This window comes from Eurosta solidaginis, chromosome 1 (genome assembly GCF_040869045.1).
Source record: "Eurosta solidaginis isolate ZX-2024a chromosome 1, ASM4086904v1, whole genome shotgun sequence".
Lineage (NCBI taxonomy): Eukaryota > Metazoa > Arthropoda > Insecta > Diptera > Tephritidae > Eurosta > Eurosta solidaginis.
This window is the reverse complement of record NC_090319.1, coordinates 90,452,265-90,469,948: the sequence shown is the minus strand read 5'-3', so window position 1 is coordinate 90,469,948 and position 17,684 is coordinate 90,452,265. Positions and strand designations below refer to the sequence as shown.

The 17,684-nt window shown below is 37.8% G+C and overlaps 1 protein-coding gene across 17 annotated transcripts in view; it reads left to right on the top strand.

The window, feature by feature from the left end:
• The window catches only part of LOC137236462 (rho GTPase-activating protein 39-like), a 556,674-nt gene that overhangs the window by 429,437 nt on the left and 109,553 nt on the right, over positions 1 to 17,684 (top strand). For 9 of the 17 annotated variants that reach the window (XR_010948428.1, XR_010948426.1, XR_010948425.1 and 6 more), the window contains 4 exons: positions 13,829 to 13,976; positions 15,520 to 15,636; positions 15,723 to 15,846; positions 16,350 to 16,517. Coding sequence is in view for 1 of the 17 variants with exons in the window: in XM_067759103.1 (XP_067615204.1) it covers positions 15,541 to 15,636; positions 15,723 to 15,846; positions 16,350 to 16,517 (388 nt within the window). In the remaining 16 variants the exon portion in view is untranslated. Of the gene's footprint in view, positions 1 to 10,867; positions 11,213 to 13,828; positions 13,977 to 15,377; positions 15,461 to 15,519; positions 15,637 to 15,722; positions 15,847 to 16,349; positions 16,518 to 17,684 lie in introns of those variants that run through there. The other 8 variants (XM_067759092.1, XM_067759103.1, XM_067759093.1 and 5 more) reach the window with 7 other exon arrangements.

The following is a 17,684-nucleotide window of genomic DNA, read 5'->3' as shown; positions in this document are numbered from 1 at the left end:
AAACAACGTACTTATCAGAAAAAAAGACTTGTCTTGTTGGTTAGATATTTCGATCGGTATTCAGTTATTACACAGTTGAAACTTTTAAGACGCTTCATTTTTAGTCTGAAAAACTCACACTTACTGAATCTAGGCTCTGGTATGAAGTTTAAACTGTTAGGGAAAAAGTAAACATATATAAAAATAGCATTAGCACAATTCCTTTGTTTCATTTACGATTTACTGAGTTTGCTACAACGCAAATCTTTTAACCGTTCCTTACTAAAACCTAACTGCGTTGTACATGTTATTTCATTGCAATCAAGCAAAACTAGGTTCACAACGTTTGATTAGTAAAAGACACAGTCTTATCCTAGAAGACATAGTCTTATCCTAGAAATTTGAAAATGTAATACCTAAAGGTACACTTTACTTTTGTTTGCGAAATTTGAACTAAAGCCAAGTGTCTCCTTTAATAAAATTGTATATAGAAAACCATGGAAACATCCTACAATTTTTGCGTTTTACAACGAATACAACACTCTAGCAACTTTCCGAATTGTTTTTATACTAACAAAACCAAAATTTGATCCCTTTTTTGAGGTATGGTCCTTTTTTCGATGAATTTTGGTCCCAAATAAAAACATGGTGTGGCAACCGTGTTTCAGAATGCATGTGACAAGGTTGCATTTTTAGAATTTAATTTTTTTTATAATGAAATGGTAGTATGCAAGCAACTGCCATAGTAGTAGACATGTACATAAATATTTGCCGTCTTTTAGTGAGTTTTATAGCTCCGGCTCACGCTCAATTCTCACGGGAATGCTCTGGATCATTGAGAGACTTGAGAAGCAGATGTCGTGAAATTTTCACACAAGTGAAATGTGATAGGCAGATGTCGCCGTTGTTTTTCATTTAACTCATACGGCGAAAGGCTAAGCAGCGACATCTAGTTTTGAAAAAGTAGGTATATTAAAGGCCGCGTTGCCAACCTAAAAAGAAGTAATTAACAAGTTATCTGGCTCACAAATTGAACCAGACTTCTATCTGAATTTATCTGGCTCAAATCGTTGTTGTTGCATTTACATGAAAAATTATTTATCTGGCTCAGGATTTTGCCACCGGATGATAGCTATTATGAACAAAGAACGAAAAAAAATTTCTTTGAAATATAATCTAAGAGAAGATGGACTCGAGGCGTAGCTTCATAGACACATATTAGGCACAGCATAAGAAATCTTGAGGCGTAGGGAGATCTTAGCTGCATGCAATATTTTGTACGCGTCTACGAGGCTACGCCTCGTGTGTATCTTGCATAAGTTTAACTTTTTACGAGATCCAACATTTTTAATTAATAATGATAAATAACACGCAAAACAACTACGCTTAAGGTTACTTTTGCGTCATTTTGGCACTTGCGTTGCGTCTACTTCTGACTTTGAACACACGCGCTTTAATTGCTTGAATCCATAAGTAACGCAACGCCAACGTCAAAGCAACACACAAATAATTAAAAACTTACGTTCTTCTTGAAGTTTCTTGCATTTAAAAAAAAACCGAGTTTCTATCGCCGTTCAACTAAATAAAAGACATAATTTTGTATTGATGTAGATTTCGTAATCGATCAGCAGGGAAACTTTTAATGCCCGTTATTTCAAAGTGACACTTTATTTGACAAATCAATGAACGACTTCTTTCAAATAAAGTGGTAATTAGCGTTCACCGAAGATGGCAAAAACGGCCCCTGGGTTGTTATCTTATGTAGCGCAAGAAAGGTATTCATACGAAAAGCAAAAATTAGCCAGCACCAAAACTAAATGTTAGAGAAAATTTAAGATATAATGCATAGGTATAAAATGCATACAATGTATAAAATCATTTTTATTATATAAAATTAGTTTGACATATCAGAATTGTCAATACTCTGCTCTGTTCTGGTACTTTTAACATATTTATAACATAGAGCTAGAAGTAAGAAAAATGTTTGATGACTACATTTAAACGTGTTTCATTCATAGGTTAGGTTGAACTGACCGTGTCATGAGGACCTCACATAGGCTGATTGAGTCCGTAGTGTTACCAGAAGTTTGCTTTAACGACCAAACTGAAAAACCCTATCAAAACCAGGACCTATGTTATAGAATAACTCCGTCATCTTGGCAAATACTAGAAGCTTCCTAGGACCACTTGCTGCTTCTAGATCTGACAGCTGTATCACTCCTAACAGCTGGAGTCTTAGCCTGGCAAGTGCAGGGCACGAGCACAGAACGTGTTCGATCGTTTCCTCCTCCAACCCGCACTTCCTACATCTGCTATCACTGACCAAGCCTAATTTAAAGGCGTGTGACGCCAGAAGGCAGTGTCCAGTCAGAATACCCGTCCTGAGTCTACAGTCCTCTCTTTTTAATGATAGAAGCAACTTTGTTAGTCTAAGGTTGTAAGACCTACACATAATTTTCGACACTTTACAGTCCCGCACTTGAACCCACGCCTTTTCCGCATGGTCGATCATGTGCACCTCTCGCCTTCGCTTAATCTCGCCCAGTCTAATTGGGACGTCTACGGAGCAAGCTTCAAAGGATGCGCCCTTTTTCGCTAGTTCATCCACTTTTTCATTCCCATCTATCCCATATGCCCTGTGACCCAATATAGATGTATGCTTCTCCCTGTGGCGATTCTCTCCAGAGACTGCTTATACTCTAACAGGCATTTAGATGCTGTGCTATTCGAGATTATTGCCTTAATTGCTGCTTGACTGTCAATATAAAAGTTAACACGGTGGCAGCTTAAGCTATTCTCTTCCAGGGTTTCTACTGCTTTGGTTACGGCTAATATTTCCGCTTGGAAAACGCTACAGTAATCCAGCAGCCTGTAGGACCTACTTATTTCCGGATCAGCACAGTATACCGCAGACCCTACTCCTGCCACTACTTTTGAACCATCGGTGTACACATATGTCGCCTCGTCCGCCATTTGCGCACCCTTGCGCCAACCGTCCACCTCTATTGTGGTCTTAAGATCTCCCTCGAAGCGCAGATATGGAATCATAAAAAGCATGTTTTTATAAAGTACATGTGAAGCCTTATAGATAAAATAAGTAATAGAATGAACTTTAGTTTTTTATTACATTTTTAAAATAAAAATCTGCTGCTAAAAAAGGAGCAAAACCTAACTGCATTTTTTCATTTTCGTACTTAACTACACCCCCTTTTGTGATTCAGGATTTTGGACAAATTTTGAAAAAAATTCAATCATCATTCCCTCGTTATACCTTGTTCGAGTGCTTTCTTTCACTGCCTTCCACTGTATTCGCAACATAACCTCAATTTAAGCTGCCAAACCATATAGTCAACAACATTGTAAATCTTACCAAGTAGAGCAACTAACAGCTGATCGGTGAAAATTCGCACATTCACTCGCACAGTTCCCGACTCAGTGTCAAAAAAAAAAAAACTTTAGATTATTTAGATCAAATTTTAAAGTGAGATAATCCTTACTAATTTTTGTATATAGAATATATAAGGCGTTTTTGTTGTTATTAAAAATTTTTTTTTATTTATATTAAAGCTTTTATCATTTTTTTTTAACTTTGAAAAAACTCCGAACACCATTCCTTCATTATACATATGTCATTCGACTGCCTATTTCACTGCCTTCCATTCTATTCACAACATAACCTCAATTTAAGCTGCCAAACTATATAGTAAACAATGGTCAACAATAGGGGGACTCATGTAACCGTATAAATGCCTTATAAAGTGTGTAAACGTATAAATTTATCTAGTGCGTAAACGAGCTGTCAAATTTTGTATGAAAAATCATTTACACAATTTGTATAAATTTACGCGCACATTTCATTGTGTAAACGCGGTAAACTCAAAGGAATGCAACCTTGCAGACATTACAGCAGGCATTTTCATCAGAAATCTCCAACATCAGCAAGTAAAGGCGTTTTAGTTTTTATTTTTCACTTAATCTTGTCATTTTTTAATTTGTATAACAATCAAAAAAATTTTGTTTGGCAATAATACAGCTGTAAACAAACAAGTTTATCAAGAGTATTACTAGGTGCGTTCATATAACCGCGTGTGTAAATGGATATAATTTTACACCTTATAAGTTTATATGCTTTCATGAGTCCCCGTAATGTCCACATCCACAAACACATGCGCATGTAAACAAAAGATCAACTGTTTTTTATGGGCAATTTTTACGTTATTTTCCTTTAGCTCTTTTTTTCTCTTTCTTTCATTCGCTGAAGCAGCCAAGTGTGACGTAGATGGGCAGAACGAAGAAATTTTGAAATCACAAATCACGCTCACAAGATTGCGCATTGCGCATGTAAACAAAAGATCAGCTGTTTTTTATGGGCAATTTTTACGTAATTTTCCCTTTAGCTCTTGTTTTTTTTCTCTCTTTCTTTCATTCGCTCAAGCAGTCAAGTGTGACGCATTTGCGCAGAACGAAGCAATTTTGAACTCTTGAATGCGCAATCTTCTCTGTTGATTTGTGTTGTGAATGCGCAATCTTTTAGGGTGAATTGTGGTCCATATCCATTCATGGCGGAACGATACAAGGTGGCAGCATGGGACAGCTGATCATACCCTTTTTTTAGTTGATTTGATACATCAACTTTCGGCGCAGCACGATTTTTTGACATTTGTCCATAGAATTTACAAAAACAGAATACATTGAATTTTTTTTTATGTGTGTAGGTATGTCACCATGCTGCCACCTTGTATCGTTCCGTCATGCATCCATTCTAATAGCGTTTTCTTTTCTGAAATAAATTGTTGCCTAAGTAAATGGTAAGGCCATAATAGAGTTACTCCTACTCCTGAAAATGTTCAACATTTATAGAGCATACAACGAACATTTCAACTTACCATATTCATTCATGTTAACAGAGTATATGTGGAACTTAAGAGCGAATTGAGAGTTTAACAGAGTTGCATTGCCACACCGCCGTTTTATACAGGGTAAAAGTGTAACGCTTTTGCGTTGCGAGCAGGCAACAATTTTCACAAAAGAACGAAATACCCCGTAAAGGCGTTGACTGTTTTTTAGAATAGAACAGCAACCCTTGCGCGGCGTACATAAAGCGTAAAGCGGCAATTACCCACCGACGTGTGCCGTATGTACGGACGTTTGTCGTACGAAACACGTTTGAGCGAACCCTCAAGCTCGTAGGAATCAATGTGTGCGTCTGTGTACATGTACATAACATATTTGTGTGTGTATTGTTTACAGATAAGCACTGTTGCCATTACCATTTTGCATGCATGCTTATGGAAACATCAAATTTTTCCAATTTAGTTTTTGATGTTGTAAAAGCCTGGAATAAATATTAAATAAATATAAATAGATCACATATTTATAATCTGCACTTTTACATAATTATTTCGAATTATTTTCACAATTTTTCAAACTTTAATTAGGTGTTTTTGCATAAAACCGCAAACGGTCAAAAAATAGCGCACAAAACTTTATTGGGCAACTCTGTCTATTGAGATAGCGATCAGCTGCACCTTATTACGGAAAAAATCAAAATTGTTTTGATTTCTACGTTCCGGGCTACGTACGTACGGGGGTTGCACGTCGGTGAGTTTTCGTTTACATTACACACTCATAAGATAGGTCGTGTCAGCTGACACGTTTTTGGTATGTACGTTCGTGAGTAACTGCCGCATAACACTTTAAGCTGGAGTCATTGGTGCCGTATGTCGTATCGCTGTAGTCGTATCCCTAACGTAATCAGCTGTTTATCGTTACGACGGTAAACCAAAAACCAATTGGTTGGCTACGATACGGTTACGACCTTAGCGGCGCCAATAATCGATTGCATTGATTCTCATAAGGTTGGTCGAATCAGCTGTTAAAAGGTTACCGATACGGTTACCGATAAAGCACCAATGTCTCCAGCTTAAAGCCGGAGTCATTGGTGCCGTATGTCGTATCGCTGTATCCGTATCCCTAACGTAATCAGCTGTTTATCGTTACGACGGTAAACCAAAACCCAATTGGTTGGCTACGATACGGTTACGACCTTAGCGGCACCAATAATCGATTGCATTGATTCTCATAAGATTGGTCGAATCAGCTGTTAAAAGGTTACCGATACGGTTACCGATAAAGCGCCAATGTCTCCAGCTTAAAGCCGGAGTCATTGGTGCCGTATGTCGTATCGCTGTATCCGTATCCTTAACGTAATCAGCTGTTTATCGTTACGACGGTAAACCAAAACCCAATTGGTTGGCTACGATACGGTTACGACCTTAGCGGCACCAATAATCGATTGCATCGATTCTCATAAGATTGGTCGAATCAGATGTTATAAGGTTACCGATACGGTTACCGATAAAGCACCAATGTCTCCAGCTTTAAGCTGAATCAATGCAATCGATTATTGGTACCGCTAAGGTCGTAACCGTATCGTAGCCAACCAATTGGGTTTTGGTTTACCGTCGTAACGATAAACAGCTGATTACGTTAGGGATACGGATACAGCGATACGACATACGGCACCAATGACTCCGGCTTTAGCCAGAAAAGAAAACGCTATAAGTTCGGGCTAGTGATGGGCGATACAGCGATTTTGAACTATCAGTGAAGATAGTGATAGCGATTTTTGAATCGCAGCTATTTTTTATAGCTATAGCGATCGCTTTAGTCTATTTTTAATAAGCGAATGTGCAATTTGTATACTTGGATATAAAAAAGGAATGTTTAAGTTTGTTTACCGGAGTAGATTGAATGTTATACATTAATTTAGTTTAGTATACAGAATATATGAACCAAAATTGGAATAAAAAGAAAAAAATATGTACCTTTTATTGTAAACTGATGTAATGTGAAATTCTAATATTCTGAGATATTATCTGTGTTTTTTTTACTTCTATATACGATTACGCTTAAACTGTATATGGACTGCTAAGCGACAAACTTTAAATACACCTCTGAAATTGCTGCGCGTAAAATTTGTCGTACTAAAATTCAATACGCATTATACTCAGATGTAACTGAAATATGTGTTTTTGTTTCACCCTCTACACTAATTCTTTGTATTCTATAAGTGTCCACAATTCATCGCAACTGGGGCCCTACTCGCTAACGTGAGTTTTAAAGTGTGCACAAGAAATTGTGTAAACTTTGAAATTCTGATTCTGTAAAGCAAAACTGTGAACAAAAAAACTCACTGATAAAAACTTCGGGAGTTTTCTTGGCAGCCAGTGTACACTATTCTGACATTCAAAACTCATACGCACTGTTGCAGAATGACTTTTTTGTTTTCATGGCGTCTGATGAATATTTTCTCACTGACATAAGACTTTTACATTCAGCGCTCATTCAGCAAAACAATGTACACAATAATTATAGAATCGAGTGAAAATTTAAAGTGTAAATTGTGTGTGCAAATGAGTTTTCAATGAGTGTACATTTTTCAGATTTTCACAGTTACAGAATCGACCCCCTGATTCAGCTATATGTTATACCCTATGGCCATCACAGGGTTGTGTCTCCGCCTTTCGGTACACCCTGTGTTTTTATGTTAGTTATTTATCCACTGCCGCTAGATGGGTCTCCTAAGCATTATCTAAGCGAGGATAGGCGTTTTTTTCACGCGCAAACGAAACGTATACGCGTGTAAAAAAAAACACGGATATTATGATACAATATTGTTAACTGGCTGACGACATTATGTTCAGTATCGTATTACACTCAATGAGATGAAACTAGCAGAAATAGATGTCTATGCATCTTTGTTTTATAAATTTTGCTAATTGAAAATGCTTTGATTTTTAAGTGTAAGATGAATCAACCCGAAATAAATCTGCATACGTAACACCATAAAAACATGATTTATTTACTATTATTTTATACTACACCGACGTATTCAGAAATACTCTGTATGAATTTATTCTGAAAGTTGTATTTGGCTGCATAATGTTTTTATAGTAAAGTGAATTAATAGCCGTGTTTTATTACACGCGTATACGTTTATGTTTGCGCGTAAAAAAAACGCTTATCCTCGCTTAGATAATGCTTAGGAGACCCATCTAGCGGAATTGGTTAAACAACTAGCTACAGCACAGGGTGTACCGAAAAGCGGATACACAGCCTTCTGTAGTATGTCTGTGCATAACATATAGCTGAATCGGTTGCGATGAATAGTGGATACACACAATTTTTAGAGGTGATACATAGAATTAGTGCTGAGATGAAACATAGACACATATTTCAGTTACATCTGAGTATAATGCATATTAAAAATTAGTACTTATAATTTTATGAGCAGCAATTTCAAATTTGCATTTAAAGTTTGAAGCTCAGCAGTCCATATAAAGTTTAAGCGTAAACGTATACGCCTGTAAAATAAACACGGCTACTGTTTAATGAAAAATGCAGAACAAAAATATAGCAAATTCTTCAAACTATTATAAAAATATCTTTTAACAGAAAATTAGCCACCCACTTCAGTGCCCTAGAAATTACACGGAGAATTCAACCATATAATATGATAAAGCTTGAATTGCATTCTCCCAAAAAACTTAAATTTTGAGTTACATCTATTTACAATAAGACGAGTGATATTTATTTCTATAATTCGTTTATTTTTCCATCAAAAACACATATTTTATAAAACTGCTAACAGCTACTGCCTGGAAGTATTAACTTAGGAATTACACAGGCAACCAATCTTAGACCAAGTCTAAAGACCCAGGTCTACTTGGTGTCATTTGTAATAAAAAACAAAAAAATCAGTCATTTAATCTCTTTTATACACTTCATGAAATATTTATATGAACGGGGACTTTTACAATTATCACCGGGCTTTGCATGCGTTTCATTTATGGGCTCATAAAATTGCCAAATTTCACTTCTTTTTTTACTATAATTTGCTGTGATCTTTCACTCCGTATTAAAAAGGATTTTTGATAAATAAAAAAAAAATAAATAAATGTAAGGCGCGATAACCTCCGAAGAGATCTAAGGCCGAGCTTCTCTTCCAATTTGCGTTGTGCTCCTCTTGATTTTTTCCTACAAATTGGCCGGACGGGACCTACATGTTTTATGCCGACTCCGAACGGCATCTGCAAGATGAGTTTTCACTGAGAGCTTTTCATGGCAGAAATACAATCGGAGCGCTTGCCAGACACTGCCGAGGGGCGACCCCGCTTAGAAAAATTTTCTTCTAATTGAAAAATCTTATTTCTAAAATTTTTTGATGTTGCTTTGCCCGGGAGTTGAACCCAGGGCATACGGTGTGATAGGCGGAGCACGCTACCATCACACCACGGTGGCACAAAATTTTCGCAGCCAACCAGATCAAACGTCGTTTATAAAAATGTCAACTCAAAATAACGTCGCCTGAAAGAGCAAACTAGCTAAAAGTAAACACAACCGAGTGAAGAAATATCACTATTGGCGAATTGCAGCCAGAAGTGATTGTCATTGAAAAGAAACGAACGAAGGAAAATTGCCTATCACTGTTATATTTGGATAGCAATAGCTATCACTATTAGCGATTTTTAATTCGCAGCGATGCAATCACCGATAGTGAAATATCGTTCCATCACTAGGTCAGGCATTTGCGTGTACACATCACTGTCATAGTTGTTTTTCGAAAACCTCTGTACTATAAAACAGTAAAAGTAAACACAACCGAGTGAAGAAATATCGCTATTGGCGAAATGCTGCCAGAGGTGATTGTCATTCAAAAGAATAGAATGATGGAAAATCGTCAACTCTGATATATTCGGTGGCAAAGAGCCTGAGCCAGATAAATAATTTTGTATGTAAATGCAACAACAACGATTTGAGCCAGATAAATCCAGTTAGAAGTCTGGTTCAATTTGTGCGCCAAATAATTTTTTAATTACTTGTCTTTAGATTGGCAACTATGCCTTTAATAAACCTACTTTTTCAAAAATAGATGTCGCTGCTTAGCCTTTCCCCGTATGAGTTAAATGAAAGACAGCGTCGACATCTGCCTATCAAATTTCACGTGTGCGAAAATATCACTACATCTGCCCTGCAAAAATCGTTGGACCATGTGGTCCACTGGAGTACTTACCATTCTACTCCACTATAATGCAGCGATGGACCAACTCATGTTTCTATACGAACAGGCATGCTTAACCAACGAAACGATATCATTTCGTTACGATAATCAACATTAATAAACGAAACGAAGTCATTTCGTTTCGTTTATTAACGTTAAGATCGTCAAATTAACGAAATGATTTCGTTTCGTTTTCTGCCATATCAAAACGAAATCAAATCGTTTATGTTGATTATTAATTTCAAACTATGCTGTCAAAGCTGATTGATGGCGGAGTCATTAAAGGTGAAAGCATTATCCAAGCTGATTGCAACTTTTCTCATGAATTTTGACAGTACGAACATTTCTCAGAGTATTTTTGACATTACCATCAACGAATTACACAAACAAATTACATAGAGTTTGTGTGTGTGTATGTGCGCTCGTTGTTGCCACCTTACGGCTTCACCATGGCTATAGCATTGCCAGCACAATTCAAACATAAAGTATCACGTTTTCGTTAACGTTTTTAACGTTAACGAAAGCTTTTCGTTTCGGTTAAAAACGAGATACAATTTATCTTGATAATTTCTTTATCGATAATATTTCGAAGTGTTTCAACGGAAACGGTGGAAATTTTTTGATAAACGATTAGCTTAACGTTAAGGTGCATCCCTGCATTTGTCCATCGAATTTACAAAAACAAAGTACATGGAATTTTTATTTATGTTTGTAGGTATGTCACCATGCTGCCACCTGTATCATTCCGCTATGGCAATTTTTAATTCGAGGCGATGCAATCACCGATAGTGAAATATCGTTCCATCACTAAGTCAGGCATTTGCGTGTACACATCACTGATGATTGCTCAATGGACACATTTTGTAACGTCTTCTTTTTCCTTGTCCAGCCGGTCAAAGTTGTAAGTTTTACACTTAAACAAAAACGATATTAAAATAGATATCATCACCAGGTCAGGAAAGATGTACTCTATGATTGATATTCAAAACTATATGTCCAGGTATGAATATAAAACTGATACCAAATTACTGCGCCATCTTATTGAGCAACCTGTGGCACTGATCGACTTTGATCAGTGATGGAATTTGTGCTGGCCACCGCATGCGTACAAGGTCGTTAGAACGGTGTCTAGTTCTTTTGTGCTAGGATTAAGATGCCAAATAATTGACGGTGGGTATATCTATGGTCATTTTTGACCATGTTAATGGCTACATGTAATTGTTATTGCGAAGGAAAATCGGTATTATTGCAGTGTACGGTACCCACCCTAAAGTTGGGTCAAGATTTTCGAGTGAGGTATCAAAAGACGCGTATTAATCTCTAGAACAATAATCCGAAGGCGGAAAAAATTTATCTCTGTCCGGAGATATTTGCAGTTGAAGTTGGCGATTTTAATGTGGTTGTTGCGTTTTTACCCACAAAAGCCACGGTTATACCACACACCCCGACTTGGCATGGCGTAGCCCAGGGTCATTTTTGGTAATAGTCTAGTTGAGGGGTCGACTGCTAATACGCTACCAAATATCGAGAGAGGTGTCAAACGACGCGTCTTGACATCAGTATTAATAATCCGAGGTGGAAAATCAAAATTTTAACTCGTTCAAAAGATATTAACGAAAAAAAGAAAAAACCCGCGGGTACCTCCGAAACCGGGGGTGGGATCCATAGTATTTTTGCGCAACACACCTTTCTGCGTTGGCGGCCTTCGGTCGCGCTTATAAAAAATAACCCTGGGCTACGCCATGCCAAGTCCGGGTGTGTGGTATAACCGTGGCTACCGCCACGGTGATGCACAATTTTTTGGGGGATACTAACACAACAACAACCACATGAAAATCGCCAACTTCAACTGCAAATATCTCCGGACATAGACAACATTTTTCTTTTCCGCCTTCGGATTATTGTTCTCGAGATTAATACGCGTATTTTGACACTTCTCTCGATATTTTTTGACGCGTATTAGCAGTCGACCCCTCAACTAAACTATTACCTTATTTTTTATAAGCGCGGCCATAGCCGCCAACGCAGAAAGGTGTTCTGCGCAAAAATACTATGGATCCCACCCCCGGTTTCGGAGGGACCCGCGGGTCTTTTTCGGTTTTAATATCTTTTGAACGGGTAAGAAAAGTTAACTTCCGCTTTCGGATTCTTGATCTAGACGTGAATACGCGTCATTTGATAACTCACTCGAAAATTTTGGTCCAAATTTCGGTGGGTACCGTAAACTGCACTATTACCGGAGAATCAACTAGAGCCCGTTGTTGAACTCGAGTAGAAGAAAATCAAAGTCAATGGACTCCCATCTGTAATGAAATTCAATGGCATATTGTCAAATAATGGATGTATGTACGTGTGTATTCAATTCGAACTACGCTTTACTCGTTGAGTTCAACAATATCTACAACTTTATACAAGTTGCATCTGCATCTACTATTGATGTATTGAAACATCTGGGAAATCTTCGAGATAGTTTCCTCCTCCAACCCTCACTTAGCAAATCTGGTATAACTGACAATTTGGCAATGAAAAGTGCCTCAAGTATGATCGATCACCTCCAAACCGACAACAATAGTCAACAATCAAGATATTGTTTATACATAACTAAAACACATTTCATTAAAAGTCTACACTATGGTGCTCGGAAACTCGTCCTTCCCGACATTCTCAAAAACTTAGCTCTTATTTGAATTCAATTATCCGTAAAATGTTAGGTTGAACTGGCCGGTGCGTGAGGACCTCACATAGACTGAATGGGTCCATATGGTTACCAGAAGTTTGCTCAACCATCAAACTGAAAACCGCTATCAAAATCCAGGGCATATGTGGTAAAATAGCTCATCTTGGCAAATGCTAACATATTTGACAACTGTGTCACGTAACATGTGACGCCAATGAAGGCAATGTCATGTCAGAATACCCATCATGAGCCTACCGTCCTCCATTTTCAATTATGAAGTAACTTTGTTAGTCCAAGGTTGTAAAATCTGCACGTGATCTTCGGAAGTTTGCATCGCCGCGCTTGGTTCCACGCCTTTCCCGCTCTGTCGATCATGTGCAGCTAGCTAGCTCATCCGCTTTTTCATTTCCATCGCTTCTCATATGCCCATTGACCAAATAATGATGTATATTTCTCCCTATCCCAATTCTTTCCAGGGAATGATTGCTGCTTGGCTGTCAACGTAAAAGTTAACGCGGCTGCAGTTTACGTTTTTTTCCTCTACAGTGTCCGCTGCTTTAGACACTGCTACTACTTTCGCATGAAGAACAATTGATCTTACAGCTTGTAGGATCTGTTTATTGCCGCATCAACGACCGACCCTACACCTTCCATTATTTGGATCCATCGGTGTATAGGTATATCGTGTCGTCTGCTTTCTGTTTAAAATTATCCCTAGGTATTTCGTGCAAGTTTTCTCCTGCCTCCTGCAGGGTCACCCCTCCTAGCTTAGGCCTAGTCCAATTCGGAAACTTATACCTCCTAGTAAATAAAACCATATCCATCTTCTACGCATAGGCGCTCAACCCGTCATAATATGACCAGGTCCACCAAAGTGATTATTGTTGGAACGCACTGCCACTGCACGAAACTGCTTTCCGTTTTAAATATGATTGTATGCCTACGTGGATAGTTTATAAGACTCAGCAATCTGTACATTAAATATATAAGAGAACATTGCCCATTTAAGCATGTTTACATAATTACTAGGTAGTAATATTAGAAGCCAAAAAATTACTATTAAATTAATCATTACCACTTTTCTCTTTTACCACCTTTACGCATGGCAGATTCATCAAATCATTACAAAGAGACAGGCAAGTACAGTGATTCCAGTTTATCTAGTATACATGGCTATCGGCGTTTCAATAATGCCAATGCTGGCGAAAGCTTGCGATTTGGTTCATTGCAAAAACAACGCACACGAAAGGATGGCAGGTAAGCAGCTTCAACTTGCAAACATTTTTACATATGTACATACATACCTATAACTGCTTCATAGTTTGTCTACACTAACAAATTTCAATGTATCTTATTCCACTGACCTTGCAATAACAACCTGCCTACTCATACTCACCAACCCAACATTCACAACTAACGCCCACTCCCTATGCTATTTGGTGCTCTCGCTTTACAAAACCCAAAATTCCAGCTTTGATTTGTTACAAGAAAGCAATAATTCACACAATTTACCGCATGCTTCATCTTATAGCGACAGTGGTGGTGTTGGAGGTGCAGTTGCAGCTACAGGCGACAAATATTTCGATCGCGATCACCAACAGCCACCCACAAAGCAAACGCATTCACTCCGCCAAAAACTTTAAATGACCTGAGCCATTCGCCTCGTGTAAGAGAGGTGGTTAATTGAGTTTGAAAGCTTTGAAGCTTTTGCGGTTGATAACCCTTTTAATCCCACTGTTATTGAATGTTTGGGGCTTCGTTGGGTAGGCAGAGCATACCCTGCTAAAAACAGAATACGCCACGGGTAGGTGAGTTTGACAATTAAGTTGGAGATGCTATAAATTGCGCTGGCCACCCCGTGAAAGGACTGCGCTGCGCAAACCCTTGAATCATTTCGGTAATTTTAAACGGTTTTATAGTAGCATCCTACGACAGGCATACCTGCTACAGCTTTATTCTAAGGTGACATTTAATAGGTCTCCTCTGCCTCTTTTATTGCCTATTCCTGCCTCTTCCTATACATCTCCCCAACATAAGCGTCATTACTATCTTTTCCCCGCTCCTCACTACCTCGTCTTTCTCCCCACCTCCTCCTATGTTCCTCCCTGTTTACCCCGGCTTTCCATGCTGCTCTACTTCTCTCCTTTCCTGCATATCTCTCTCTTTCTCCTCCTTATATATTCATCTCTTTGTCACCTCGCTTCCTCTTTCTCTCTCCTATTCCTCCCTCTCATTTTCCTATTTCTTACTCCTCGCCCTCTTCATTTATCTCTTTTCCTTCATACCTCTCTTAGTATCTCCCTTCCACTATCTCGCTGCCTTTCCCGAATATCTTTCTTTCGATCGCTTTCCCTATCTCTGTCTTCAGTTCTAGCTTCCTATATCTTTCTTTCTGTCCCGTTAGCTGTTTCTCTGCCTTCTATCTCCCCTTGACTCCTGTCTATCTCTATCTCTCTGCAAACATTCCCACGGAAAAACGGAATGTGTCTTGACTTTATCAGCTTACGGTGGTCGCTAAGATTGAAAATTCATATCACCAACTAGTAGAAGACGCAGATTTGGTATTTTTCGTTACGTTGTTTTTGGCCACTCTGAGTAGTACATCTGTTTGCAGGATCTAGTTTTTCAACATTGATTGCGACCATCAACGATGTCCGTTTATTTCAGCGCTTTTAAGAGAATTGGTCATCGACCCAGACACGTTTTCCATCCATCCTAATTTTAAATTATTTCGCCTGAAAGTAACTGCGGAGCTTAAAAGCAGTTTGATACGTACTTGTAACCATTTCATATCTTCCAGAATCAAATTCTACGCGTCAGCATGTTTGGCAACACAATCGCTGAGGTTATGGAGTTGCAAAAGGATACATTTCCTTTCCGTAAACTACCATGGATACAAACTACATTAGCAGAGCATGTAAGAGATAACAAAACCCGTTGATATTAAATTTGATACTATTGATTAAATTTGTTTTCCTTTTTAAATTTTGAATGAATATTTAGGTTTTGCTATTGAATGGCAAACAAACAGAAGGAATATTCAGCGTCTCCGCCGATGTGGATAAGGTTAATTGTTTGAAAACCCGCTTTGATCGGTGGGAAGTTCCTGATTATAAAAATAGCATGGGTAAGTTGCGAATTACGCTTAGGGGAAATGATAGGAAGAAAGAAAACTTGCGCTGGATTTTGAGTAACTTGAAATGTTTACTTCTCTGCCATATAATTTGTGTGAAAAATGTTTACATTTCAAATGACAATGACTCACGAATGTTTATCTTGTTATTAATATTCGTGAGTAAACAATAGCAAGAAAGTCCGGCTTTGATAATAATTCCAATTTTGAACTTCGACAATTATTTCAATTTCGAAAATAATTCGAACTTCAAAAATTGTTTGAACTTTAAACTGTTCGAACTTCATTAATAATTTAAACTTCGAAAACTATTCGGACTTCTAAAATAATTTGAACTTTAAAACTTTTCGAAGTTTTTTAATTTTTGTTAGGAAGCAATAAAATAACGATAGTAAACAGTTTTTCAGTGCATATGGTAACATACCATTTAAATTTATTGATAATAACGCTTGATGTCGAATAAAACTTATTATTTTTTTTAATTTCCCGTTTTACAGTGGATGGAAATGCGCCCGCTAGTCTGTTGAAACTGTGGTATCGTGAATTATATGATCCTCGTATCCCGGACCAAGTCTATGAAGAATGTGTCAATACGGAGGATCCAGATAAGGCCAGAGAAATAGTTGATAAGCTTCCAGAACTAAATAAAATAAATAAATTGGCAGGTAAGCAGCTTCAACTTGCAAACATTTTTACATATGTACATACATACCTATAACTGCTTCATAGTTTGTCTACACTAACAAATTTCAATGTATCTTATTTCCCATTTCCACTGACCTTACAATAACAACCTGCCTACTCATACCCACCAACCCAACATTCACTCGTTCTCGCTTTACAAAACCCAAAATTCCAGCTTTGATTTGTTACAAGAAAGCAATAATTCGCACAATTTACCGCATGCTTCATCTTATAGCGACAGTGGTGGTCGATAAGGAATTACAGGAGTCCCTGTCTTCGTAGACATACCTCCGGTGTAAAACACAGATCAATGTCCGTTGATCTTCGGCCCAACAAGTTGGTACCAATCGGTGAGCTGGGGTGTTCAAGTCCACCAGCCTTGGTTTGGCCGAGGAGGACTATCCACCCTCCTCTTCCATTTTCGGGTAATGGCACCCGGTTGCACGGCAACTCCACCGCGAGTTCATGCTTGCCTCAGTATCCCTCTTTCATTGATTTTATAATCTCGTGTATCTAATTGTCAGGTCAATCAGATCGAGATTGTGTTTTTGTGCAATTTAGGAATGTGACCAACCTTTTCTGTCCTGCAGTGTTACAACAATGTATAATACATTGTTAACGACGGAGCTGATTTTGCTCAGACATTGCTTGAAGGCGGCACCTCCCTCCAACGCTATGCACCACATGTTATGATCAAAAACGCCCATTCGCCATGACCCAACTACCGATGTAATCTATCAGCGCAAGTGTCTTTCCTCATGAATAGCTACTTAAATGTTCTATAGAGTGAGAGCGTCATAAAAGAACTCCATTTTTAAATAATGTTCTCAACTTAGTAGTTATGTTCGGTTTCATAACGATATTTATTTATCAACAAAACAGAAATTAAATCAATATATTTAGGGAGATTTTCTTAATTAATGAATTAGAATTTTAAGGCTTGTAGCCAAAACTATTTTAAATAAAAAAACTCAGAACTCAACTCTGAAATTCTCAATTCAACTCCCTATTTAATTTTATTTTTTCACCCGGTCTACTACTCAAAAACAATCATTTGACAATCTTTTCAATTGCATACAGTACTTAACTTAATTTCATAAATATGTAAACAAGTGATTGAAACGTAAGGTAGATTTGCATTATATCAC